The sequence below is a fragment of the Drosophila sulfurigaster genome, chromosome 2L (assembly GCF_023558435.1).
Source record: "Drosophila sulfurigaster albostrigata strain 15112-1811.04 chromosome 2L, ASM2355843v2, whole genome shotgun sequence".
NCBI lineage: Eukaryota > Metazoa > Arthropoda > Insecta > Diptera > Drosophilidae > Drosophila > Drosophila sulfurigaster.
Genome location: NC_084881.1, coordinates 16,029,604 through 16,057,418, shown reverse-complemented (window position 1 = coordinate 16,057,418; position 27,815 = coordinate 16,029,604). Strand labels below are relative to the sequence as shown.

Below are 27,815 nucleotides of genomic sequence, written 5' to 3'. Positions count from 1 at the left end.
AATTATAAATAATCTATCGAATTGAACATCCACGGACGATCGTTCTTTTATCATTACTTTACATTACATATTCGAATTTTTCATTTAGATTTTTAATCTCTTAGAAGTAATTCTTATCTTGACTTACTTCGAGTTTTTCATTAAGATTTTTGTTCTACTACAAATTTTTGTTTTATTTTTGTATCGCTAAGTTTATAGAAGTGATAAAATACATAAATATTTCACAGCAATATCATAGTCACTTCTTCTGTTCTTCTATTTTATTACAGCGAATCTCTGCTTTAAATATATTATACATAACATAACATATATATTCCTGTTTTCAACATCATAATTTATAGCCGCAACTTTCCGCAATGCAATCGACCAAATTAGTCACACAAGAAATCGCATAAATAAATGGCTTTAAGGAAAACTTGGAAATAAAAAGTCTGCAAAGATGCGTTTAAATTTTAAGGGTAGCTTTACAACTCAATGTGGAGGCATCTAGATCTTACAGTAAATTCTAAAACATGTAAGTAGTAAATTTCATAAAAATATTTAATTAAAGCATAAATACTTGTGGCTTCCGGCTGCACGGCAATTAAGAGGCGGCGCATTCGTATTTGTGGTCCAAGCCAGTTCAAGTAAGTAGCAATGCTCCCATGCTCCCATGCTCCATCCAACAACCACTTGTCAGCATGGAATGTGCCACATCTCTGCCACGCAGCTTGTTGTTGATGGCTGCTTGGACGCCACGTAGAAGGCAGGCATTGTTTTTGGCTGACACTCATAATGCCAACAACTGATGAGGAGTGTGGAGTGGAGAGTGGAGAGGAGTGTGCCATTGTGGATTGCTGTGTTGTACATGTCACCATTTCATTTGCTGTTGCTGTTGCTTCGAGGAATTCAAAATTACCAAGGGGGATGCAATAGGAGGAATAGGAAATGGTATTAGGAGGCAAACGACCCGCTTGAGAGCTTGTTATGCAAGTTGAAAGGGAATTTGTGTCAGGCTGCACTCGCCATCGCCATCGCCATCGCCACTCGCCTGGCGTCTACTTCTGCTTCTGTCTGCGTATGCGGTGAGAGTGCGTGAGCGGATCGTGATGAGGAGCAGCTGCTGTGTGCTAGAGAGCACAATTCTAATTATTTTATTAAAAGCATTTCATTTACAAAATATTTAATGCACGCCATAATTGCAGCGACGTTTTTCTAATTGCTTGCAAACACGTTTCTGGGACAAGTTCAAAGGATGCCATCGAGGTGGTCCTCAGCTGCTCACAATTTATCCCCTCGAGGGATTTTAACGGCAATTTGCATAGATTAGTGCTTAGAAAATACCTAAAGAGGTATCAGTGACATAAACGTTAACTTACCTAAATCGTGAATCCAAATTTTATGGATTTGGAAAACATATTTTTATTTAATCTTTAGCAGAAGTAACATCTGTCGCCAATTTACACTTTTATATACCTACTAGGTAGCTTTAAAATACCCAATAGTAATCCCATTTTTATGATGAGTTCTTTACCTGTTGGCGCGCTTCCTCGCTTAGCTTAGTTTATCCCGTCAAATTCAAAACCTTCGCTAAATTTTACGGTTTATGGCTTTTCTTAGCTTACCTGCCGGATGTCCTCCATTTTGTTTCGGATTTTCTTGTAAGGAAATTTTGTGAAACTAATGCAGATCATATATACAATTCTTTTATTTCTTTAATTCATTTCTTTAAATGCAATGTCTATTACATAAAATTTCATACAAATATAATATAAATAAGTATACCTTATTTTCTATGCGTACGAAGCGCTTACCACAATAGATCAATAACCATATTTTAAAATGTTCTTAAGATATTTTGCAAAGCTTTCATAGAAAAAGTGAAAATAAGAAAATGAATTAATAGGTGTATTACTTCATATATTATATAGAACAATGGATCATAACAATTAAAGATTATTTATGTGCAAAGCGTGCTTTGCAAAATGTTCCTACACTTTTGTTGTAAGCCTTAGCAGCCTGTGATTATTCACAGACTAAATGTCAATCGGAGCTGAAGGTGTAAATGCGATATCGTATCATTTAGTTTTTGAGTCTCACAAAATTAACACGTTCTTTCTGTTCCGTTTTCCGAATTTATTTCTATATATATGAATATATATTTTAAAATATCAAAATTGGAAAAAACAACTAAAACCTAAGAATAATCGTAATACAGTCCTCCCTTTATCTACGAGTATATATCCGATTCAATTTTGTGCATGTGTGTGTGTGTGAATGTCTGATCAACTGAGCATTCCAAGCAATCTGCAGAAAATGAGCCACGTGATGACCGAGGAGAAGGAGAAGAACATTGTGTGCCACAAATGCAACGAGGCAATAACGAAGCGTGTGATCACCGCATTGGGCAAGACATGGCATCCGGAGCACTTCTTGTGTCGCCACTGCGATGAGCAGATCGAGGATGCCACCTTCAACATCCAGGACGGCGAACCGGTCTGCTCCAAGTGCTTTGTGGAGCGATACACGAGCACTTGTGCCGGCTGCAAGAAGCCCATCATGGAGCGGACCATCTGTGCCATGGGCGAGAACTGGCACGAATGCTGCTTTGTTTGCGATGGAGCCTGCAAGAAGCCGCTCTCGAATTGCCCGTTCTACGAGCGCGATGGCAAGGCCTACTGCAAGCAGGACTACGAAGATCTATTTGCAGTGCGTTGTGCCAAATGCGAGAAGCCAATCACGGACAGCGCCATCGTGGCCATGAATGCCAAATGGCATCGCGATTGCTTCCGCTGCAATCGCTGCGAGAATCCCATTACCTCGACCACCTTCACCATCGAGGGCGACAAACCCGTGTGTCCCGAATGCACTTGCTAGAAGAAAACGAAGGATCTGCAAATGGAAGCCCCAGTATACCGAATGATTAATAAATTATGATTTGTTTATACATCTATAGTTTGAAAGTGGAGCGACAATTCAATACGAAATAGTATCTGTGCCCAAGCCATTGAAATTATAAATGTTACTGCGAGACCCTCAATCTGAATCTCAATCTAGTATTGTAACCATAATATACACAATTACACACACACGCACACTGGCATTCCCGCTCTTCCCCATTCAGCTAACTACCAATATACTTATATACAACCATCCATCCACCTCTTTAAATATACGCAACTTGTACCGATTCAAGTTATTCGTATTATTTCTTTTAAGAATTGTAGTAGAATACTTGAACCATCGAGCATCAAATTCTCAATTAATTATTGTCAAAATTCACGTTTTCCTATTGCTCCAGCATCAAATAAGATTAATAATAAGCTGCAGATAAGTAAGAATCTTTTTCCCACATTTTTGGAAGTTGTCTGCTTAGCGAGATTTATTTGAATTCATTAAATAAGATTAATACGGTTGCAAATGTTTATTTGAATACCAACAACTAATTCAAAACAAAAGTAATAAAGATCATAATTATTAGTGATATTTTATTATTGTAAAATATAAACTAAATATGGATAATTCCATGACGGAATTTGTCCCGTGCGAGACTCTTTACATTAAAAATCAAATAAACTGAAACAATTTTGAAAATAAGAAAAGTTTTTTTTTATAGCTCTAGATAAGTAATTTAATTAGAGCTAAGAATGGTTTTGGAATTTTCTTTCTGTTTTGTTTTCTGTTGTGATAATTGCAAAAAATAACCAATTCGTACGCAAAATCAAGAAATTAACTAAATTATATATTTTATCGGAACACAGATCAAGTTCCTAAAATCAATCTTAGCTCTAAATATAGTGCCTATCTAGAGCTTTAAGAATAACATTCACTATTTTTTAAAATTGTTTCAGTTTATGTTATTTTCACTGCAGTGCACTGTAAAAAGTCTCGCACGGGACAAATTTCGCCATGGAATTATCCATATGTAGAAACCGATAGATGTTTTTCATATAATTAAAGTGACAGAGATTGCTAGATAAATAGTAAACAATTCAGAGCAACCCTTTAAAGATGTTCAAATGAAGCTGCACTTCCCTCAACAGAAGCACGCAGAGAAACAGAGTATGAGATCATATTTCAGAGAAAAGGGAGAGAAAGAGATAGAAACGGGAGGAAAGTACAGATTCACACAATCAATTCGATTATCTCTTTTAGTCGAAAGCAATTTTCGCACTCATATTCGAAGCAATATATTCATACTATACTCGTATGTTGGCTATCAGTGCGCGTTGGGATAAGGATTAGCAGGCTGATAAGCAAACAGAGTCATCAGCATGGGGCACAGCAACAGAGCAACAGTGTGACTAAAGAGGCGGAAAATGCACTGGGGTTGTTTTTCCAACCGATGAAAATTCGCTGCTTCACACACGAAGTGAATGATGACGATAACAAGCGCTAAACGAACAGAACCCGACGACAAAGTCGACGAGCGACAAAAGTTTTGGGCTTTGTGGCTTTTCAGTTGGCTCGCTGCCGGTTTCAGTTTCATTGGTAAAGCGAAGCGCATGGAAAGCGGTTCCCAAAGCAGCTCGAATGCAATTACCAAGCGTACTAACTAACAAACTATCGTAACGTGGTTAAAGCTTCGTACATTGGCATTTTTTGCGAAGTGCTGTTGAATTTTCTCGAGTGCAACGAAAAACCTCGCTAATTAATTGCAATGCAAAGACTATGGAAAACAATAAACAAATGTTGCAAGCCAACTGAATACAATAATTACCAAAGACACTGCAGCTGCAGGCGATAAATTGCAACAAACTGTAGTCGAAAAGACGTATGAGACACATTATCTGAATCTACGATCTGAAAATCTGACTAATTTATGGCACAGTAGTGGATTTAAGTAAAAAAAGAGTGTAAAAAACAAGCGTAACTAATTTGTTAAAACATAAAATTATTGAAAAAAAATGTATGATACAAAAAATATGATTAATAACATTGAAGTGAGTGCAATTCAAAACTCATATTTAATTGCAAAAATTTAAGCAATTAAAAATTGTGTTTAGTGTGAAATTGAAAAGAAAAACTAATTAATTTTGATCATAATTTAATATAAAATTAAATTAATTTGCAAATTTTTTTCTTTTTTACGCATTCTTATCATATTTCTGCAAGGTTTCAAATTTAATTTAAACTTAGACAAAATATTTAAAGATTTTTTAAATGGGGGAAATTTAAAAATGTGTTTTATTGCCTAAACATATTTGTTGCATAGTTCTATTTAAAATTTAAAATTGATTGAAAATTAAATTAAAATTCGTATACTCTATAGATTATTTTAATGATAGTAGTGCAATTAGTTTTCGACGCAGCTTGTCATCCTTATCAACAATACATTGATGACAACATATATGGTACATCGTATGTACATAGAAGGTGATGAGGTCATGGGCGCTGAAATTTTAAATACGTGTATTTATATTACTAAATTCAATTAATAATAATCACATGTAATATTCAAGTTTTTTCAAAATTGACTTTATTGATTAATGGCGCTTTAATTGAAACTATTTTAAAGCTATTGTTATTTATAATGTAACCTCTAATTGCATTAGTTATTTGTAGAACAAACAAATCCATGTAAATTCCAAAGTTGAATAAAATAAATATAAGCTTAAGCTCTTTAGCTGCTGTTCGCAATTGCGACCGCAAATGCGAATGCGAAGTGCAAATATTGTAGTTCAACACAATAATTAAATGACTGAGTGACACTTGATTAATGACTTTACCAATGAACAATCGTCTTGGCCAATTTGCATATTGCAATCTAGATGCAAATGTTATTACAAAATGTCCCACACAGTTGCCAAGGAATATTGATAATTTCATTTGCGTATATTCCAAATGAGTTTCTTTTGTTTTACGAACATTACGCATACGCAACATATGGAACAATTAGCCAAAATATTTGAGAATTTTTAAACCCTTTTTCTTGGAAATCCACGACTAGAAAACAAAAAAAATCAAACATGCAAGCATGGTAGAAGAGTTGACAACTTGTAGATACCCTTTAAAAATTTTAGGTATGTCTAAAAATAAAGCAAAATATGATTTCAATATGGAAAACTATAAAATTTTATAATCATATTACATACTTTGATTGCTAATTTAATTTAATTTAATTCAATCACACATAGCTTGAAATATATATATATATACATATATGAATATCTCAAATACCTCATAGCCACGCTCTGGAAATTAATGAAGCAGCCCAATTTTTAAAGCTTCGAAATTTTCAAAAGCAGAACATCAATTTTTGTTTTTGGCGGCTGTGACGATGCGACTGCGAATTGGCAGCGATAGAAGCAGCAACAACGACAACGACAACGACGACTGCGATTCCCAGAAGCTTCAAGTTCATACAACTTGAAGCAGTCGTGCTTTGACTTTGGCCAGCGACGGTTGTCGGCTTTGTTGGCTGTCGTTCGGTTGTGGGTTGTTGGCTGTCGGATGAACATTTTTGCGGTTTATGGCGTTGCCTTTTTGGGGCGCAACAGGACGCACCTTAAAAACCAAACAAACGATTTCGTCGCGCTGCTATTTCTAACCTTTAATTGGGAAAATATAAAAGCGAAAGAGTAAAAAACACCAAACTATCAACTCGTAACTCGCAGTCAAAGCCAGTTGGAAGTCAGAGTCGAAGTTGAAGTCCACTTTGCAATTGGCAAGTGGCAAAGTGGTAAAGTGGCAAGTGGCAAATGGCTTTTGGTGCTTATAGAAGCCGGCTTTGTGTTAGTGTTGTGCACAGTGTGTCAAATGTGTTGAACTTTAAAGTGGCCTCAGGTACTGAAAGAAGTGCTTGACACAACCACAACAACAACAACAACAAGAACAGCAGCCATAGACGGCAGTCGCTATTGTCAGTGTGTCAACCTGCCAGTCAGTGAGATAGACAGACAATTTGTATAAAATTTGTTTATCATGTTGTTTGACTTTGTGGCTCTTTTGAATTACGCTTCGCTATCTGCATATATGTATGTATATGTTTGCTATATGCCTTCCAGTTTTATTCTTTATCACACCTACTTTGAATGGCTTCACAGAACAACAATTGCCTACTGCTTCTCCAAACAAAAGAACAAACTCATTCTGCAAACCGAAAGCTTCATAAAGCACTTCACGAACAAACTCGTGATGATCCGCTTTTAAGATCACATTTCGACAATTATTGTTTAATAAGGTTTCCAATTGAGAAAAACAATTAAAAAGTATCCAAAATTGTTGCTGTTCAATGAGTTGGCAAAACGATTAAATACTGCGAGTACTCGTATTATTTCCAGGGGCTTGCCAGCTAAAGTCCAACAAAATCCATATAAATAAATATTAATACTCGCTCACAACAACTGCCAAATTGATTGCCAAAAATAGCAAAAGAACCATTCGAAATAAAAACACAAAATTGATCACAAAATATTGCGAGACGGCACAAACAAACAAACAAAAAAACAAATCGAATTTATTATTAAAAATAATAATGATAAATAAATTCGTGGCTCATTTTTAATTGCAATAATCAGAAATTGTACGGAGAGTCCCTTGAGCTCGTTGGAGCTTTGCGTGGCCTTAGGTCTATGATAAATTGGGTTCAACAGCTCCACATAGAAGGGCGACATAGTTGAAGCGTCTTTCGACTAACCGATACCCTGGTGCAAGCTTTTAAAAATAGTGCTCTACTTCATACAAAGCACTATAATATATTAAAATTATCAACTAAGATAAAAGTACAATTATTTTTTTGTTGTATTCGGGTATACCTCACATTTCGCATAGCTACAGGGTATTCGAATATTTAGACCGATTGCAGACGTAGTTTATTATTATGAACTGGTGTTGTAACAATGCCTTTTATTTATTTAACAAAATATTCGATACATTTTTCTGTTGCCTTTATCATGAGCGTTGTGTTGTCTTTTTTTCGCACATTAATTGATAAATGTTCTCTTTATCAAATTGTGATCAAAAGTAATTAAGCGTCTGGAACGTGCAACAGCCGCAAAGCAAAAGCAAAAACAATGTGAAAAGTGCGTAAAAAGTGCGAGAGAAAAAGAAGCAGCAGATAATTGTCAATAGAATTAACAATTACAATTATAAAGTGAACAAACAATTTTGCTGAGTGGCGGCGAAGCAAACATTTAGACACAGCAAACTCAAACAAAGAATCCAAAAACAGCAACAACAACAACTGATAAGAACAAAAGCAGCAACAGCAGCAGCGGCTGAGGAGAAACTTCGTTTTGCTATTTGCGGAAGCAGCGCAGCGACGCTGAAGCAGCGCAGCATTTAAAATGGCGTCGAAGTGCAGCAGCAGCATCAGAAGTACCGTTACTGTGGCCGCCATTGTTGTCGCAGTCACACTGAGGCTGCACATCTGTTTGGGTAAGTTAACGAAGAGCAGACGCTTGGCAATATTTTATTCTTTTCCGTTCTTACTTTTATTCCTTCTTGTAATTGGATTACAAATATTTGATCACCACATGCAAATGTAAACAATTAGATGACGGCACTTGTCACACTGCCAACAAGTTGGGAATTCAAAGCAGCAACTGAGCTCTCTAACATATGCCAGATAACCTTCTATATACATACACATATGTATATCCATATATGTGTATGGAAATACATACTCACATTCGTATTTATCTGGCAATCTTAACTTGTGCGAGGCAATTGGCTTCAGCACTCTGAGCTCACAAACTGTCGCTTTAAGAGCTTAAAATGCGCAGCACAGACCAGATAAGCAGCTCCAAAAAAAACTTTGCGAGAAGTTGAAAAGGAGATGGAGGAAGATAAAGCAAGAGAGTGCGAGGGGATGATCGAAATTTGATTTTCGGACTTCGAATGGCAAGATCCATAAAAATAAGTAATTGTGTGAAAGTCGATGACAGTTGGAACAAAATAGAGGCAGAAGCTGATCAGAAATTAAAAAAAAAGATTATAAAATCAATTAGTAAAAGAAGACAACGAAATAAGCTAGTTGAAGAGAACAAGATTAAATAAGAAAGTATCCAATCAAATTAAGAGTTACCGAAAGTCAAGGTTATGAGGTTCAATAATCGGTTGATGGAAAGAAAACAAAGAGCGTTCACAAGAAGAGCAGAATTCAAAAGATTAAAAGATTTGTGAAAATCACGAACGATAATCAGAATAAGTGCAGGGGCAGACACAAAGAAAATAAAAGTGAGATAGGGTCTGTGAAAGAGTGCACCGAAAACACAATTATCGGACAATTATGAAAATTGATTGTTTTATTGCCTGAGGGTCGTATAATGGCAGTCGAGCAATGACACGATGTGCATACAAATTGCCGGCTAGGTGGCAAGCAGTCTGTTGATGGCAGCCAATGGTGCTTATCGCTGCGGTACTTCCCCACGTTGAAGAGGGGAGTCTTCGGCAAACAGACGATCATAAAAGTCAATTACACTCATTTGCATCGAATCTCTCAGATACGCAGCGTGGGAATGCCATCGAAGATATAAATTCGAAAAAAAAAACCGAAATATACAGAATACCTGAACCCGATTATATTACAGACTTCTGTTGTTCATTGTGGTTTGTGCCACATCAAATAAGTGTCTCCGACTTGGCACCAAACAGGTGTGAGTTTGAGAGTCGTTTAGTTAACGGACAGCTCTGACAACGTAGAAGTAAACGAATAGGAAAGCATTTGATGTCCAGGACCCATCCAGCTGACGGGGTCAATGTGTGTGTTGATGAACACACCCAAAAATTATTACACCACGTAGACATATCAAATGTTGAATTCGCTTCGGGGGTTGGATCACTAGCTGACCTCAGTCATCCCTCTACCCTTCTCTTTCGCTATCTCTCTCTTTATCTCTCGTCGCTTGCTTATACTATTTACATTTTCTCCAGAGTCGCGGTCTCTGCTCTCCATTTCTCAATTGAAAGGTATCGAAATGCCAAACAGAGAGCGCAGCTGCTGCACAATTTAAAATCGTATAAAATGATAGGAATTTATGTGAAATCAATTAAGTCAATAGGTGTACGTGCTCCCCAAGACCCCACAAATCACCAATCCTCACCAGCGTTTATTGTGCTTTTAATTTTCGCATTCTACAAGCATTTAAGTGGCCGTGGACGCTTGGCACTTGGCCCGGCTTCAGCTTCGACTTGCTTCGCCTTTTAAATTAGAGAACGAGTAGACGACTTTGATTAAATTGTTGTAAGTTTTGGTCATTTATTGTGCAAGCAAGTGTTTGACATACAGCTTAATCATGATCGCTTTTCGCTAAACACACTCGCGAATTGTGAATTGTATTAAGATATTTTGGAAAAACTTTAAATTTGTTGCACATTAAGCATTAAATCTTTAAGTATGATATTAATACAAATAACACGATGAATTAAATCGTTGCATTAAAAAATGATTAAAAGTATAAAATATAAAAAATTTGAATTTTAAAGTTTCAGAGCTTTTCCAATGCTCAGCTCTTAGTTGGGGGCTTGATCTGCAAAGTCTTCATCTGATATGTCTTGCAATAAGTTGATCATATTATTGTTTGCGACATAAGAATTCAGATCAATGCTGAGAACTGCAACCAATGCTCGCATTGTGGGCCTCACGATTGGATTCATATCCCAACATTGCTTAATCATAGCTTTGATGTGCCCAGTTTCGTCTTCGACTTGGTCAATTGAAGGTCGTTCATTTTGTCTTATTTTGTTTATAATAGTATGAGGTCCGAATTGGTATAAGTGTGCAAACGGTTTCCTTTGGGTCATTATTTCCCAGCATAGAATGCCAAAGCTGAAGACATCACATTTCTCAGTGCTTAGCTGAGGCTCAGATACCTATAATGGAATCTTATAATCTTTATAATTATGTAAAATAGTTTTGTTAGTTTAGTTACCTCTGGCGCCATGTACGGGGCCGTGCCAACAAGATTGATCGATATTGAGGCCAATGATCTTACAGTGCCAAAGTCGCATAATTTCAATGTGCGATAGTTATTATAAAGTAGCAAGTTTTGCGGCTTAAGATCACGATGGATAACGATTGGTTGCTGTTTATGCAAAAAAGCAACACCCTGGAATATCAATAGAGTTAAACTCGATGCAATATGATGTATAGGGATGCAATTTACCTTGGCACATTGCAGCATCCAGTTGAGCTTGCCCTTATTAGAGACAGTTCTGTTGCTATGATGTAAAAATTGGTCAAGGGTGCCACCATCAGCATATTCCATAGCAAGAATTATTCTCCCCTCATTATCCATTGTGGTGCCGTAGAATCTCATGATATTTTCATGTTTCAAAAGTCTCAAATATCTAACCTCTCGCTCATTGGCCACATTGTTATTGTTAAGAATTCTCTTAATGGCAATTTCTCGAGTGCCATTTTGTGTCATCCACCTAGCTTTGTAGACGAGTCCAAAATTGCCCTGGCCAAGTATCTGTAATAATAATAATAAAAACAAAAATAATAGTAACAATAAGAATAATAATAATATACGGCTTACCTCGCCCAACTCCAAGTTGCTCCAAGAAACATTTTCATTTAAACTGTTTTGATAAATACTTTCCAGAATATCTGCAATGACAATCATTTTCGGTGGTTGTTTGCAATAGCACAGTTTAATTAAAGCGTCTAGCATAACTTTGTCATTTTCCATATCGTTATTGCTCTTCGCAACTAGAATCTAAAAGTACACAATTTCCAATGTGAAATATTATATGTAGTGGAAATTTTCTTAACTTACCTCCCAAAGTAATATTCCAAAGCTACGGATATCCTTCGATTCATCGTGCGACAAAGTCGCCTTGCTAAAATCAAATATCTTAACTGTTTTGAAATTGTCGCATAGCAGCAAATGACGTGCCCTTAGATCATTGTGCACAATTTTGGGATTCATCCCATGCATGTAAGCTAGAGCCCTGGCACATTGCACCATCCAGCTTAGCTTTAAGGAATATTCATTTCGGTTTTTCATATCACAAAGGTAATTGTAAACAGTTCCGCAATCAGCATATTCATAGATAAAGAATAAATTGGCATTTTCGTCCTCCTCCCTACGAATCAATTTCACAATATTCACATGATTAAGCGAATTGTGGATTGTGAATTCTCTTTCCGTACGATTATCAGGGGAAAAGATTAGGTTTCTCAGTAATCTCCCTCCATATTCGTCCTCCACAATTATCTTATTGGTTTTCTTGCGAAATTCCGCCTTAAACGAAACGAAGTTATTATGTAAATACATTATTATCTACCATTTGGTGTGTAAATGTTAAGAACCTCGTTCTTCCCTATCACAATTCTTATTACCTGATCTTCCTCATTCAACTCCAATGAATCATAATGAATTTTGCGAACCATTTTCTGCTTGGGGTTAAATAAAAGGAGAACAAAGTTTTCAGTTTGATTTTGTTGTTGCTCTTTTTGATGAAATACATTTTAAATGTTGGTTTTTGTTTGACGAATTTCCCAAATTTTAGCAATCTTATATTCTAATATGTATGCATTATACAATTTATTTTAGACATTCACAAACGAAATATACTTTATTTGACTTCCAATAAGTTTTTCTTTAAATAGGTTCAGATATTCAATTTTTGTGTGCAAATTAATAATTAATGAAATTAATTTGATAAGATTTTAAAAGTCTTAAAAATATTGAGAATTTTAAATCAAATAAATTTTAATTAATAAATCATATGAATTATACAATTATTTATTTATCTATGTAGCATATGTCTGCAAAGACATTCTTATACAAAAATAGCTTTGGATGGATGGATTTCACATTGAGATAGATAGCAAATCATAATACAGTGCACTTATTTTCACTTATAATTTAGAAACATTAATAATAATTATTAAAAACAGCTTTCTCATAGTATTTACTTAATGTTTTGTCGATTGTATCACTTGAAGATAAGACAGTTTTACGTTTGAACCCTTCAAAATACGAAGACAGACTGTTATAGAAACGACGATAAAGTCAGTTCCTAAGCCAAAGATACTGCAATATTTATCGCTTTGATATTCGATGTGCAACAGCTTGACTTATCGATGAATGATCAGCTACTTTTCTTTGGTTTACCTTTATAACTTCATATCGAGGTGTCTCTTAAAATTTTGCATGATAACAAATCACAGATGTGTTTGTTAGAAACAAGTTCATTTATTAATGGCGTTGTCTGACACACCCTGCAATGCTTTTTAAAAATGCATTTAATCTGTCGCTACGCATTTTATTCCTTTCAATCCTAAAATACATCCATTTTAGATTTCCTTTGGAGTCACCGACTTTTCGAGTGTCTTTGCGTTTTGCGATTAATTGACTGCTGAAATATATTCTGCCAAGAGACCTTAAGACTCTATAGCTACAGAGTGTATACCAGTTATGCATTTTGGTTTTGTTTTTTTCGCATTCCCGCTTTTTATGGTTTGCATGTGTCGCATGTACAACCCTCGGCATAAGATTAGAAACTCTTGGTATTTCTTTGTAACCTCCGCAAAAGAAGTACACTGAATATCTCACTCCCAGAGAAACTGAGTTTAACTAATTGTAGGCTCCATTAATTAGTCGCAATTAGCATAAAATACTCAGTCGCTGACTTTGACAAATGTGTTTAGTGCTCTACTGACAGTTAACAATTAGAGAGCAGGCAATCGATCACCTTTAGGAGCAATGTGCGCCTACTCAAATACAACGGTGTGAATATTTACAGTATTCACATGCATAATACGCAAAGTGTTTCGAATTCATTTGCATTTGCCTAGCAATTCAATTATGTTATACTACCAAATATACTTTTCACAGCGCACTGCTATTTTACCGTGAATCTTCTACAATATTGTATTGAATTTTTCACTTTAAGCTAAACAACATTTTTCACGTCACAATTTCCAAACTAAAATTAAAAGGAGGTAAATGCATTTTCCATTTTCGATTTTCTTATATAGTTCCCCTTCAAATCATTATAAAGACTGAAGAAAGGAAATATTAAATAATCGCTCATTGCATTTGGCTGCTCTCTTATTTGTTATTCAATTTGTTATCCCAGACAGGCAAAAAGAAGAAAAGAAAACTTGGCACACTGTTGGTCATAGGAACAAAAAAAAGCATTGTTGCTAGTTGTAGTGAAAGTGCGGAGTTGGAGAGAAACCAAGAGCGGATTGAGCGTAGCCAGATTTCGGCAATGCCAAGGCAAACAACGCAGTTACAAAGGAAATGCCAGACAGTTGAAGTTAATGCTGCGGTGTAAGGGTCGTATGAGTAATGAAAAAGCACAATGCGCACATAGAGAAGGCAAAAAAACAACTGTGACAAAGATAAAGTTTTCATTACGCTGTCTGCGTAGACAGCGAAAAACAAAAAGAATGAGAAACAAAATGACGGGAAAAATAAAAACTAATGTCGGATGCTGAGCACATGACTCACGGCAACGTACTGAGGTCGAAGGGGCGCAATGAATGCCAGGAGGAAAGGAGAAAGCGGGGTTGTGTTGGGTCAACAAACAGAATAAACAAAATCAACAACTGTCGACCTAATTCGATGCAAAGTCAATTAATTCGAGCAGATTAATTAGTTAAGTCAAAAAAAAAAAACTAGTTGACATCGTCCCCGACACAAGCATCGAGCCGCACCTCAATTACACAGTTTTCAGTATCCTGTTTACTAAAACCCCTCCCCCCAAACTCCCCCGCCATTAGAGCTGGCCAAGTTCAGGTACGAGCCGTAATGGTGTCCGGACATTTGTTGACTATGCTGTCATTATCGTTTTAGCCGTCCAATCACCCCAAAAAAAAGAGCGAGAAAAAAACTCGCCCTTTGACTTTTTAATGCGCCATTTGTCGACCTTTTTAATTGTCCTCCTGATAGATAGCCTTGTCTTCGCTGCACATTTATAACGTACACTATTTTCTTTTTTTTTTTCCTTTTTTGGTTTAATGCTCGCTTCTTGTTAACGTCTGTTGACTTGTGGTAACACCTCCCCAGACACAATCAAGCCACCTGCCCAGGGGAGACTTCCGCAACGAGTTCAAGTTCCGTTTTTTCAAGCAATCACTAGTTAAGCACTTGCTTTAGCTGGTCAAGCTCGTTTACTTGGGAGATAAGCTGCAATCAGCTTAACTGCAGATTGCCGCAATATGAGTATTTAAACGTATACTTAATGCGACGTCCTGCTTAAGTGTCAATAAGTGGCTTATCCTTTGGTTAATTTCACGCATTTTAATCACGCTTATGTTAAGGAAATTTAAAAACATTTTGTCGCCTTACTTGTGATGTCAACAAGAACCGTTGCTAATTGGATGTGTGTTTGATAATTATGTTAAAAGTAAATCCTTGGAGGCAACTAACAATCTAATATAAGTATGATATTTTACCATATACGTGCATGCATTTGTACGAATAGAAATATGAGTGCTCGCACTATGAATTATGAATGCATTCATTACAATTGTGTTGACGCTCAGGCATGCGAAATATGCTGATAAAATATGTAGTAGATGATACTCGCATGTTTGCGAGTTTGGGGGGCGACACAGACACGCATTTATAATGACATTTTAAATGCTTGGGGCTTCCCCACTCCCCGTTAGTGAGTTTCCCATTCTCCTATGCTGCCCATGTTCGTGTCCTTGGTCGGAAACGAGCTCAAATCCACCCACAAAATATTAATGCTGTCAGCGTTTTCTTCTTTTTTTTACGGAATTATGCGTAAGTGTGTGCTGCGAGGGGTCGAGTTCCGGATCTGAAGGAGTATTATGGTAACTGCCTCTGGGATAAGGCGGCGCCAGTGATGTTTATGTGCCGAAGCATGACAAAGTGTTAAGTCCTTGACTCTAAAGGCAAAGAGCAGAGAGAACTTAACAGTCAGTCAATCAATACATTGAAAGACAATTTCAAGTAACTAGATATCGTTTTCAATTGGCCATCTTGACATAGTTTCAAATTGGATATTGTGGGAAAAGTTGCAACTATCAATGTTTGCAAAGTAGTTTACAATGTAAATATTACTCATATTATTAATTTAAGTGTGAAGTTAAAAATACAATTATTTGAATTTTTGCAATCTAAGTGAAGATTAAATAAATAATTTATTCAATATCTTATCCTTGCCTAATATAACATAGAAAGGAATTTAGAGAATTCGTAATTGAAACCGATATGAAAATAAAGAGAGTACAAATTTAATATAGATTACGCTGCGTATCCCATTTCGATGAATCAAATTTCACGACCTAAAATCAGTGGCAAGCAGAGGGAATTGTTATAATTAGCCCCCTATTGAAGGCACTTACCAGTCCATTAAGCACTTTAACCCCCTCGTTCACTCAAGTCTGCTCCAAATTTCCCTGGCAAAACATTTGTTACCAATTATGCATTCAATTGTATGCTATAGTATGTATTTTTCCGCTTTCTCATTTTGTGAGGAGGGGTTTTTGTTTGGTTTTGTTATCACAAAATCAATACGCGATGACGCGGACACTTCAATGGACGTTTACGTTTGTCTCCAAGCGGAAGGAGAATGTGGGGTGCGGAGGCGACGGGGGCTCGATAACCCATATGCTAATAACTAATATCTGTATTATATTTATTTATGGCTTGTATTAGACTTGGGCGTATGCAAGCACACGTTCGAACAAAACACAACAACAAGCGGCATCATTAGTGGGAAAAAAGAATCTTATCAAATTACGCATACGTCGTGTTGAATGAGCCAAATCGAATGTTGGATTTAAAGCTGTCCAGCATTGAGTCCCTGCCACTCTATTGAGGTCAGAGCGAGCTTATTAAACGACATTCATAATTTTATTGGTTTTGATGAGGATAAGCATGATGATGATGATGATAATGAGGGGGGATGATGGAGAGAGAGAGATGGGCGAATACTTACTGAGTCATTGACAGACCCACCACAAATATGTGGTCAAATCATTCAGGGGTGGACAGCGTTGAAAAAGTGTTCGACCACTTTGCCTAAAGATGTCTTCTGCTTTTCCTTTGCAGCATTTGATGTGTATTTTCCCACCACATCCGTGAAATTCAAACTGCCACTCAATGAGGAGTCCGAGAGCATTTTCTCCAAGATACCATTGGCCCAGTTTCAAGTGTTGCGCCTCGATAACAATCAGCCAGCCACTGACTACATCTACAGTCTGGAGGATAATCCGCTGCTGCGTTTGAACGCCAGTTCTGGCGAGGTTTATATGCGCAACGATTACCAAGCCATCAACGAGAGTGTCAAGTACGTGCTGACCGCATTTCCACGCAGCCAGATCGAGACTGAAGCTGACCAACTGTTGCAGCAGGTGGCACATTTGACACTCGAACTGGAGCCGCAGCCATTGAACGACTATTGCGCCGAATTGGAGCACATTTGCTTTTGGACTTCCGCCCATTACACCATCGCCGAATCAAGCAGTCCACTGGCCAAGAGCAACAGCGAATCCTTTCAGCCGGTGCTGGTTGGAGCGTTGAATTCGCGTGCCGCCAAATACTTGTGTGCACATCACAGCATCGAGTATGCACTGAAAGCAGGCAGCGCACACTTTCTGCTCAAGCAGAATCGTCTTTATACGAAACAATCGCTGGATCATGATGAGCTCAATGGGCTGCAGGCGTTGGCAGGAGTTTTGCAGGCCACCGTCAGCTGCACCGTGAAGATATCTGCACAGGAGCAGCGACAATTCTGGCGTAGCTACAATGTGACGTTGCTGGATCGCAACGACAATGGACCGCGTCTGCAGGAGCGGCAGCCACACTTTAACTTTTACCTGGAGCAGCCCTACTTCAAGATGGTAAGCGTTCCAGACGCGGCCCAGACTGATTGTCTGGTCAATGTCTGCGTTGGGTGCGGGCTTATTGAATTCGCGTTTGATAAACGTTTGCGAGACACGCAACATCAACCCCTGTGCCACAAAAGCAACACTGTGCTACACAGACAAGAGTCGAACTTTCTTGTTATTAGACTTCGCGTCATAATTGTGTCGGTGTATGACTTGATGTTGTGCAGTGTAATTTGACCATTATCACGTCTGGCTGAGAGTTCGCCTCCGTTTCCGTTTTCGTCATTAAAAGCGCGTAACATTTTAACGAAGTTCCTTTTTTTTTGATTGCCGAACGAAACGAAATGTGAAGGGTGTCAAGTGACTGCTGCGACGAAGTTGCCTCTTAAAGTTTGCCAGCAAATGAAAGCTTTAAGCGCAACTTGGCCTGGCAAATTATGTTGTCATGTTTTGCGGCTGGAGACCCGTGCCAAGCCTATCTAACATCCCCGAGGTGCGCTAGGAGCCACTAGAACTATGTCATTTAGTTGCAAGTAATTGCTCTACATGTACTACGAATATCTATAAAAAAAGAAAATGAGTACGAGAAGTTGCCACTAAAGTTTAGCCATTACAATTAGTCGTCGGTAATATGTATTTAAATTAACAAAATAATAGTAGTAGCCGCGTACTCGTCTGCCTAAATTACTGCACAACAATGAACCAAGGTGTGTTTCAAGTGAATCCAACAGTAATTGCTGTCAGGCGACAGGAATTTGTGTCAAAATATCATCAACTAAAACGCTTTAATATCGTTTGACAGCAATGGAAAGCCGACAAGTTAGTTTGTCAAGAAATTATGTTTATTGGAGCTATCAAAAAAAAATGTTATGACAGCTACATTTATCTCTAAAAGTTAAATATTTAATGCAGAGATTTAAATTACCACTGTTAAGACTAATTACATACGTACCAATAGAATTTCTAATTGGAATTTCTTCTCACTCACTTATTTGTTAAATTATGCCATTAAATCGGAAGCAAACGAATTAGTTTATCAAAATTGCATGTTTATTAAGAGGTGTTCTAACGAATTACAAAAACTTTAATTTAACGCAAAAATTCACTTTCAACTACGAATTCCAATTGGAGTTTGAATCAAAGTCGATTAGCTCTTTCCCTCCCACTTGTTGATTTTGCAAACTATTAATCGCTTTGCTATCAATATGTGCATGCGCTGTATCTAAATACATAACAGCTGTTATTCGCACAATGGCATCGATATTTTTAGTGCAATTGCAATTTCAACACGATCATGACCTCAGGATACTTGCAATGCAATTTAAAAGCGGAAAAACTAAAGCATCGCATAGTGGAAATGAAATGGTTTTATAATTGATAAAAGTCCACGCTCCAGGGAATAATTCCAACCACCACAAATGTCAGCTCCCAAAGGCTTTGGGCTGCTTTGCCCCATTTGCTGACCTTGTGCACAACGTGATAAACAAGAACCTTAATTACCAATTGCCCAGAGCAAAGCTCCTTGGAGAGCAGCAGCACTCAATTTGTGGTGCTGGAGGTCAGTGGGAGCGGTCCACGTAGCTTTTAATTAGTGTTGGTCAGTTAATGCGAATGCTAATGAAGTTAACCCCTTGACTGTTTGCTTACAGGATGAGCCGGTGGGCGAGAAAATCATCTATCTGGACAAGGACACGCTGGCAGCAAATGCGCATCTAGCTTACATCATACTAAATGATGCCCTTGGACTTGTACACCCAGATTGCCACGCCTTCGAGGCGGATCACACTGGCAGGCCACACACCATTGTAAGCTGTCGTAAGTATTTGCAAGAATTGTTTTACGGAATAATGTCGATAATTGCAACTACATTTATGATAAATATATAAAATTGTATGCAGCATTTTAGCTAATTAGTTTGTTTCTTATTTCTTGCAGAGCTGCGATTTTCTAGAAGCGGTGTGCTCCGTGAAACACCTTACTGCATTGACTTAATGGCCAGAGACTTGACCATACAGGCGAAGAATGTCACAACAACGGCCACAGCTCACGTCTGTCTGCACGTGGACACGGATCAGCTGCATGAGAGCGATCAGCCGCGGCCACAGGCGTTGCCATTGCGTCAGCGCCAGCATCGTATCTTCGATTCTACTGGCGAAGTGCTGCATTCGGATTTGGCCGGAAGACGCCGCATAAGCATTGACTATGAGAAAGATGTATTGGTGCATCGCTCGGCAGCTTCCTACTATCGAGTGGCACAGCCCGAAAGCTTTCTGGAACTGATGCGGCAGCGTTCTTGGCGCTTTGCGCTCGTCGAAGATCGCAGCAATGCGTTTGGCATCACTGAGGTGGCAGGCATTGTGTATGTGCGTGATGGCTTGGCACTGGAGCGTGCCCCGGAAACTATTTACTTTCTGAATGTAACATGGCAGGATCCGGATAAGCAGTCGCATGTCTTTGTCATCAATGTACATTTGATCGAGGGTCGGCCAGCAAATGCCAGCTGCGAGGTGCGACTCAAGTCACGCTCTCAGACCTGTGCCCAAGTCAAGTATCGTAAGCAGTGCGGCAACTTTTGCGGTGTGGCCACCAATGGCGGTCCCTGTATGTGGCGCGGTTCCAGTTCGGCAATGTTTGGACGCAACTATGGCAGCTGTGTGCCCGATGCACGCTACTGTCCGGATCAGGTGTGTGATGCACTCGAAGAGCTCAATCCGTTTGCTTGTCCACAGGACTGCACGCGTTCCGATTACATTATGGGCCCGCATACCAGCAATGGACGTGGCATACTTAGTGGATCGGGCACCTGTATCTGCGAGGATAATGGCAAATGCTCCTGTGGACCGCTGCCCGACGAGGATGAGATAAAGCCGAAACGTCAACGTAAGCGCAAGAATGAAACAGAAACAGAATCATTTAGCGCAATGCCTGCGCAGGAACAAGATCAGAGTGCATTGACAGAAGGCGTGCTGCATGTGGCGGGTATGGAATGCAATCGATATTGCATACTTGTGGTGATCAGTTGCCCGCTGCTCTTTGTATTGCTGCTGCTCTGTCTGCTGCTCTCGCAGCGCAAGTTGTGGCAACGACGCCTTGGAAAACAGTCCGCAACACCAGCGTCCAAACAAGTCCTGCCTCATAGTCTGGATGCCCTGGGTGGCGATGGAGATTTGCCGCTGATGCCGCTGCAGAGTGGTTTCAAGTTCGAGAGTGCCGATGCTAAGTGGGAGTTTCCCAGGGAACAATTGCAGCTGGACACTGTGCTGGGCGAGGGCGAGTTTGGTCAGGTGCTAAAGGGTTATGCCACGCAAATAGCTGGCTTACCAGGAGTCACCACTGTGGCCGTCAAGATGCTGAAAAAGGGCGCCAATTCGGTGGAGTACATGGCTCTCCTCTCGGAATTCCAACTGTTGCAAGAGGTCTCACACCCAAATGTCATTAAGCTACTGGGCGCCTGCACACAATCGGATGCTCCTCTGCTTATCATTGAGTATGCTCGCTATGGCTCACTGCGCAGTTATCTGCGTCTTAGCCGGAAAATCGAGTGCGCTGGCGTTGATTTCAGCGATGGTGTTGAGCCCGTTAATGTCAAGATGATGCTCACATTTGCCTGGCAAATCTGCAAGGGCATGAGCTACCTAACTGAGCTTAAGGTAGGGTATACATTTTAACCTGTCATCATACATAAACTAATCCATATGCCTTGCAGCTAGTACATCGCGATTTGGCTGCCCGCAATGTGCTGCTAGCTGATGGCAAAATCTGCAAGATATCCGACTTTGGACTGACACGCGATGTCTACGAGGACGATGCCTATTTAAAGCGTTCGCGTGATCGAGTACCCGTCAAGGTGAGCCATCAATTATTCACCCTTTTTCCAGTTTTTTAATATTTTATTAACTTTTCATTACAGTGGATGGCACCTGAATCGCTGGCAGATCATGTGTACACCAGCAAATCAGATGTTTGGGCATTTGGTGTACTGTGCTGGGAGCTAATTACATTGGGTGCCTCTCCATATCCTGGCATAGCACCACAGAATCTCTGGTCACTTCTAAAAACGGGTTATCGCATGGAGCGGCCAGAGAACTGCTCTGAGGCAGTGTATTCTGTGGTGCGCACTTGCTGGGCAGATGAGGCCAATGCACGTCCCTCTTTCAAGTATCTGGCTGCTGAATTTGAGAAGTTGCTGGGCAACAATGCCAAATATATTGAGCTGGAGACCAATGCCGTATCCAATCCGTTCTACTGCAGTGACGAAGCTGCTCTAATGCCCACGATTGACCAAATCGAGCAATTGGGCGAACCAGAGTCGCTTCAACATTTGTGGTCGCCACCAAAGATGAACCTCTACGATATGCAGGATCATAGCACCAGTCGTGACGACTCCACAACAGGCATTCAGACGCCATCAGTAGCAGCCATGGTGGTGCCTCCTGGCTACGATTTGCCACGTCCTTTGATCGATGCCAGAACGACGGAGCAAGTGCTGCGATACGAGAACGATCTACGCTTTCCTCTCAACATACGCAAATCGAGCTGTGCGCCGAGTTACAGCAACATGACCAACGGCAGCCCGGCTACAGCATTGCCCCACTATGCGGTGCCTGTGAAACGTGGTCGTTCCTATTTAGACATGACCAACAATACGCTGATCCCTGATAATCTCGACAATCGCGATTTTGAGAAGCATCTCTCCAAGACTATCTCATTTCGTTTCTCCAGTTTGCTTAATCTCAAGGAGCCCGAATCACCGAATGAACATGCTGAGGATGCTGTTTAAGCCCTGAGAAGGCTTTTTTTTTCTTCAACATTATAAACTGCGCCTGGTTTTTTAGTTCAAATTGTTTGTTAATTAGTTTTAGAATTATGCTGATGCCAAAAATAACTCGAATACTCTGTTCCACATTCCACATTGACAATCTAGCCAAGAGATGCATTCCAAGAGTCAAGGATGTTGCTGTCTACCAATTACTTAAATAACATTTATGTCTAGAAACACATTCCCCAAATATGAAAGACCATTCTCAATTTTATAGTAAATCACAACTCCAATTTCCAATCGAAATATTTCGTCTTTAAACTTTTACTATCTATAATCTGTATTTACATGCCATTGTCATAATTTTAAATGCCTTTGAAAGAATTTTAGCTTTAAGCAAGAGTAATGTAAACCTTGCAAATAATTTCTAGTCCTAGCCTTATTTACTATACATAGTATATATAATATAATATATGTGTCGACATTTCTATTCTTTATTTTAGTCTCGATTGATCTGGGCACAATGACAATTTCGAGTATTTTTCGCACTTGTCTCATAATTTAGATTAAGCATAACTATTGTACTTATTGATGTATATGCCAAAAAATAGACTGTATATAAATATATTCACTTGCTAACGTACAGATACAGATATACAAATAAATTTATATGCTACCTTAAAATATCCCCGAGTATTATTATTCTTGAAAGCCAATCAATAATACCAGTTATTTTTCTTGGTCTGTATCTCAAGAGAAATAGGTGATATTCACAAATTGTAGGATAACTCAAGAACCCTAAGGACGATTTGAATGTCCTTTGGTAGGATTGTAGTCCTCATCAATACGCTTCGTTTGGCACAGCACACACAATGATCAAACAGGATATGGATCAGATATGCGCATTTTTCTGTATACAAAAAGGTCCTTGTAACTTGGTTGCTTGCAGGACATTCGCCCTTTTGAGTATGCCAATCAAATAATATTGATAAGAGCTACCGTTGTGCTAAAGACCATCATGATCGTTCTTCAAATGGCCGAGTTAGGGCGGATTTTTGGATTTTTAACAATTTTTCTGTACCTTACCCCTTAAACAAATTTAAGCCAAATTTTTAAGGATTTCCTTAAAATACTTGAATACAAATCGACTATACTAGTTACCCTGATATCGAAAATTGACTTCCTGTCGAGATCCTTGAGGATTAGTCAGAGATATGACTAATAAACAAATATCTTTTTTTTCGAAAATAAGCTTTACCACGGTTATATCGAGTCATAAAAGGATGATCGCAAGGTCAATTTGCATATCCTTTGACATGATGAAATCAATTTTACAACTTTAGCATTAAAAATCTTTTTTATATTCCAGTAAATTTAAATATGGAAACATTGTTTAAAGAATGCAAAACTTTTCACATACAATTTAAAGAATAAAAATTGAATCTATGTATAATTCTTAAATATCTTACATTAAAAAGTATTGTCTAACAAAAACCAGTCAAATTGCCATTCATTATTCCTCATCGGGAACAAGTAGATTAAGATTAGCAGTGCTGGACAGGCTGCCCATGAAGGTTTCCTCATCGCCACGTACCGATAGCGACTCACGACCTGTGCAAACTTTGCGTTCCCGTATCATGGCTGTGCGCTCCCAGCGCGAACCCTTGCAACTGCTGCAGCTCTGCTTGGGAAGCTTAAAGACAGTGGTGGTGCGATTACCGCAATCTTTGCATTGAAAGAAGCGCTTCTGTGCATCAACCACCTTCAACGGATGCTTCTCTGCCTTGCAACGTTCCGCAGCTGAGAAGGCTGTATACTTGCAACGCTGACAGATGACGGCCTTGCAGGCCATCTTGTAGGTGTTTAGCATTTTCTCCTCCATTGCTTCTTTGCGTTCCAGTTTGTTGAAGTAGTCGTCCTGAGCCTCCTGCTCTCGCATCTCCACCAGATTGGAGTGCGATGATGTGGCTGCCATAATGCGTTCAATACGCGATTTACGCATCAGTTCGCGTTCCTCTTCCTCTAATTTCTGACGTTTTGCACTGCTAGAGAACTTGTCGTTGAGGTCATCAATGGCTCGCCGTTTACCCGTCTCTGTGCCCCGCGTAGAATTCGGATTTACCTTCTCCAGTGGCTTCTTCTTTAGCAGCGCTGCTGCTCTCAGTTTGGCGCTCTGCGCCTGCCTTGCCCCCACATTTAAATCGAAGCTGAAATTCTCGCTGCCTGAGAGTTTGGGCGTTACGCTGGCGTCGAAAGAGAATCCACGATTCTTAAACTTGTCCGGCACGCTCTGTGGTGTGCTGGGTGCTTCAATTGACTTTGGCATTGGCGTCGATGGCGCTGCAGTCTTAGTTTCAGTCTCCTTTTTTGATGCCTGCTCAAATCGTTCGTTTTCGGCACGCAGCAAACGCAAACGCTCCAGGTCCTGATGTCGCTGCTTGCTGGATGCCTCCACATTGCCAGCCAGCCGGGAGACGGGTCCGCCACGCTCAGCATAGGGTACATCAGCTGGCTTGTAGGCCTTGGGCTTGGAGGCATGATCAACGCTGTGAGCAAACGGGGAGACGTCATAGCCAGCCAGCTTGCTAAGACGATCGCGCTCTTTGTTTATAAGCTTAGCGCTCTTACGAGCCGGCACCGCCGAGAAGGATTGTCCACCATAAAATACTTCGCTTTTGCCTGCAAAGTGTTGTAAATATAAGTACACTGAGCACTAAATACCAAGAATCATAACTCACCCAACACTTTGTTGCGCAGCTCGTTTAAACCGCGTCCTGATGTCGCCGACTGCAGCTCCGAGCGCCTGGACATTTTGCCATACTCCTGCTTCACATGGTAGACACAATAGTCGCAATCGGTCAGGTTCACCAGCGAAGTGCACTTCTCACCATTCTTTTTTGTTGCACGACACGTGCCCAAATCCTTGGACTGGCCCAATATCATCACTTTTTGTGAAGTGTCAATTGATAGACAGGCGACATCTTTGCTACCTGCTCGCTTCTCAAATATGGTGGGATTAAGCACAGCTAAGCACATGCCTTCAGCAGTTTTCCAAAGCGTTTTGTGTGCTTCTTTGAAAAGAAATACTGTTGCTGTCTTGACCTCGCCGCGCAGATCCGATAGCGTCCACATGGAGTAGGGATCACCTTTCTTCGTGTTACGTATAGGTTGCTTTGTTACCAAAGCGCCAGCAATAACCCAATCTTTGGCCAAATCACCACGTTCTATGTGAAAAGCGAGACCAGAGAAGGGCACCGCCTTGCGACCATTCATACGCTCCTGCAGCAAAGAACTGGAGATCAGTGGATTAATCATGCGCAGCCCGAACACAGGATCTGTGTAGGTTGTGGCAACAGCAGTTTGTTGCAACGGTTGTTGGCTTGGTGTCTTAGCTGCGGCTGGCGGTGGCTTTTGGAAGGACTGACTAGTGAGCGATTTCCTTTGAATCGGATTGTGAGGATTTTTTAGGCGCAGCGCCTCTGGCTGTGGAGTTGAAGTGACCAGCTTCGCGGTTGTCCGCAACGATTGATCGACCTCACGTGCCACTTTGCTTTCGTGTGCATTCTCACGTTGGTCTTTTAATTTTTTATTTATGTCACTGCCATATTCATTGTATTTTCGCTCCAAGAAGTTCTTGACTTCTTCGTCGTCAGATGAATCGAGTTCCGGCTCTGTTGGTTTTATTTTATCTCCATCGTTAGACTTACTTGGTTTAATTGCCACCTCGTAGCTAAATGCGTTGGCAAAGCTGCTGTCTTCGCGCAGCTTGGGCACAGCATTAGCCAAAGTGGGTGGCTTTGAGCTAGTTGGTGCAGTTGCTGAGATTGCATTTTCCGTGTTGTTACCATCATCGTTTTCAGCTTGTCCCAGTAGTTTTTCAAGTGCTAATATTTCATCCTCATCTTCTATGCTAATATCTGACTGGGATACATTTGCGGGACCCATTGTTTATGTTTTAATACAGAAAATTTATTATTTTTCACGTTTCGTCCGAAATAGCGCGCACGCAAATTTTTTGGCGGGTTCAGCTCGTATGCAGGGAACACATTATTACTGCATTATGCAGCACTAACATTGCGGTTATCGGTTATCGCGTGACTTATCGGTAGCAACGCAGCTGAATATTATTCAGTAAGTGTTGAAAAGCTGAATTTGCTATGCGTTCGCTCATTTAGTTCATTATTTATGAATAACTCAATCGATTGCTCATCTGACTGTAATTTATAATTTTAATTTTTTCATATGAAAAATATCAATTGTAATTAAAAATAAAAATTTTTGTTTTGGTTAATTCCGAAATACATTCATGTAGTTTCAGAAATGAGCTAAATGAACAATAACGCCTTGTTCAATTGAACTGAACGATTCATTTCGTTTTGGTACGTGACCCAACACTTGGTTATTCGTCAATATGTCATCTTTCGGCTTTTATTCACGAAAAGTTTAGTAGCAGAGCACCGTAATAATTTAATTTTATGCTCTGGGTAGTGCTAAAAACTCAGCTATTCGCCCGTATAAGCGACAACAAGAACACGGGACGTCCGTTAAACACCCACGCGCTTGCTGCAACGGCTCTCCGAACGCCCTAAAAATTGTCAAATATTTGCGGTTGGACGGAGACACGGACGCGGTGCCGATTTGCCAAAAAAAAAAAAACGAAAGAGTGAGCTGAAGACAAAGCTGCTGCTTACACCGGGCCCCAAAAAATACACAAGAAGAAGCGTGTATTTAGTGTTTAAGAAATAAAGTACTTTTGCTTCGACCGGCAATTAGTTAACAGGTAAGAAATGCTCAATAATCCAAGCCGCGAATGAAGTCTATATTTTTTTCGTTTTGCTGTTTCGCATTCGCAAGTAAATGTGTGCTATGTTCTGACCGACTTTTGTGTTCGCTTCCACAAACCGCATGCAATACACACATACATAAACATAATCGCTGTTGTGTGTTTTGTTTTTTTGTGGTTAGAGAATCTTGAAACAACTCCATTCCCCGGCCCCACGTGTGTCATCTCCAACATGCATATTAATTTACATTATTCGTTGGTGTTGTTGTTTCATGTTGATAGCCTTTTGCCTTATGTGTGTTGTTTGTTGTTGTTGTTTTGGCCTTATCGCAGTGCAACGGTGGCTGGAGAAACGGTCACACTGTCACGCTCGTCAAAGATTTCACAAAATGCACCAATAACAATAACAGCAGTAGCAACAACAACTGTCAATTTCCGTTGCATTTTGCACTTTTCGTTTTACGCATTTTCGCATTCCACGGCATTTTTGCATCGCCTGCGCGTGTTTTGAGTTTTCATTCGCCTGCTGT

General features: G+C 39.5%; 4 protein-coding genes and 1 long non-coding RNA gene across 9 annotated transcripts; 2 read left to right on the top strand and 3 right to left on the bottom strand.

Moving 5' to 3' along the window:
• Positions 1–381: 381 nt before the first annotated feature.
• Positions 382–1,477, bottom strand: LOC133840225 (uncharacterized). Its single transcript, XR_009894172.1, has 3 exons — positions 1,359–1,477; positions 560–1,109; positions 382–505 (listed from the first exon to the last, which is right to left on the bottom strand). It is a non-coding gene; the product is annotated as an uncharacterized LOC133840225 (long non-coding RNA).
• On the top strand, positions 444–23,247 carry LOC133840182 (proto-oncogene tyrosine-protein kinase receptor Ret). 4 transcript variants are annotated; one of them, XM_062271877.1, is made up of 7 exons: positions 4,115–4,922; positions 7,946–8,358; positions 16,965–17,755; positions 19,393–19,558; positions 19,679–21,393; positions 21,450–21,590; positions 21,654–23,247. In XM_062271877.1, the coding sequence occupies exons 2-7, from the start codon at positions 8,268–8,270 to the stop codon at positions 22,521–22,523; spliced, it is 3,774 nt and encodes a 1,257-aa protein (XP_062127861.1). In that variant the 5' UTR covers positions 4,115–4,922; positions 7,946–8,267; the 3' UTR covers positions 22,524–23,247. The 4 variants fall into 4 exon arrangements, with proteins under 4 accessions (XP_062127869.1, XP_062127861.1, XP_062127878.1 ...); XM_062271885.1 differs by lacking the exons at positions 4,115–4,922; positions 7,946–8,358 and adding an exon at positions 444–514; XM_062271894.1 differs by lacking the exons at positions 4,115–4,922; positions 7,946–8,358; positions 16,965–17,755 and adding an exon at positions 18,884–19,301.
• Positions 2,048–3,174, top strand: LOC133846327 (paxillin-like). The gene has a single exon (XM_062281241.1). It carries the CDS (start codon positions 2,257–2,259, stop codon positions 2,854–2,856), a length of 600 nt encoding a protein of 199 aa, XP_062137225.1. The 5' UTR covers positions 2,048–2,256; the 3' UTR covers positions 2,857–3,174.
• Positions 10,434–12,929, bottom strand: LOC133840208 (mitogen-activated protein kinase kinase kinase 7-like). 2 transcript variants are annotated; one of them, XM_062271920.1, is made up of 7 exons: positions 12,848–12,929; positions 12,269–12,322; positions 11,703–12,170; positions 11,463–11,642; positions 11,088–11,396; positions 10,854–11,030; positions 10,434–10,794 (listed from the first exon to the last, which is right to left on the bottom strand). In XM_062271920.1, exons 2-7 carry the CDS (start codon positions 12,317–12,319, stop codon positions 10,435–10,437), a joined length of 1,545 nt encoding a protein of 514 aa, XP_062127904.1. In that variant the 5' UTR covers positions 12,320–12,322; positions 12,848–12,929; the 3' UTR covers position 10,434. The 2 variants fall into 2 exon arrangements, with proteins under 2 accessions (XP_062127904.1, XP_062127896.1); XM_062271912.1 differs by having other exon boundaries at positions 12,269–12,325; positions 12,848–12,926.
• A 593-nt stretch (positions 23,248–23,840) lies between the features above and the next one.
• On the bottom strand, positions 23,841–26,537 carry LOC133835076 (protein MCM10 homolog). The gene is made up of 2 exons (XM_062264939.1): positions 25,241–26,537; positions 23,841–25,181 (listed from the first exon to the last, which is right to left on the bottom strand). The coding sequence occupies exons 1-2, from the start codon at positions 26,445–26,447 to the stop codon at positions 24,016–24,018; spliced, it is 2,373 nt and encodes a 790-aa protein (XP_062120923.1). The 5' UTR covers positions 26,448–26,537; the 3' UTR covers positions 23,841–24,015.
• Between the last annotated feature and the right edge of the window lie 1,278 nt (positions 26,538–27,815).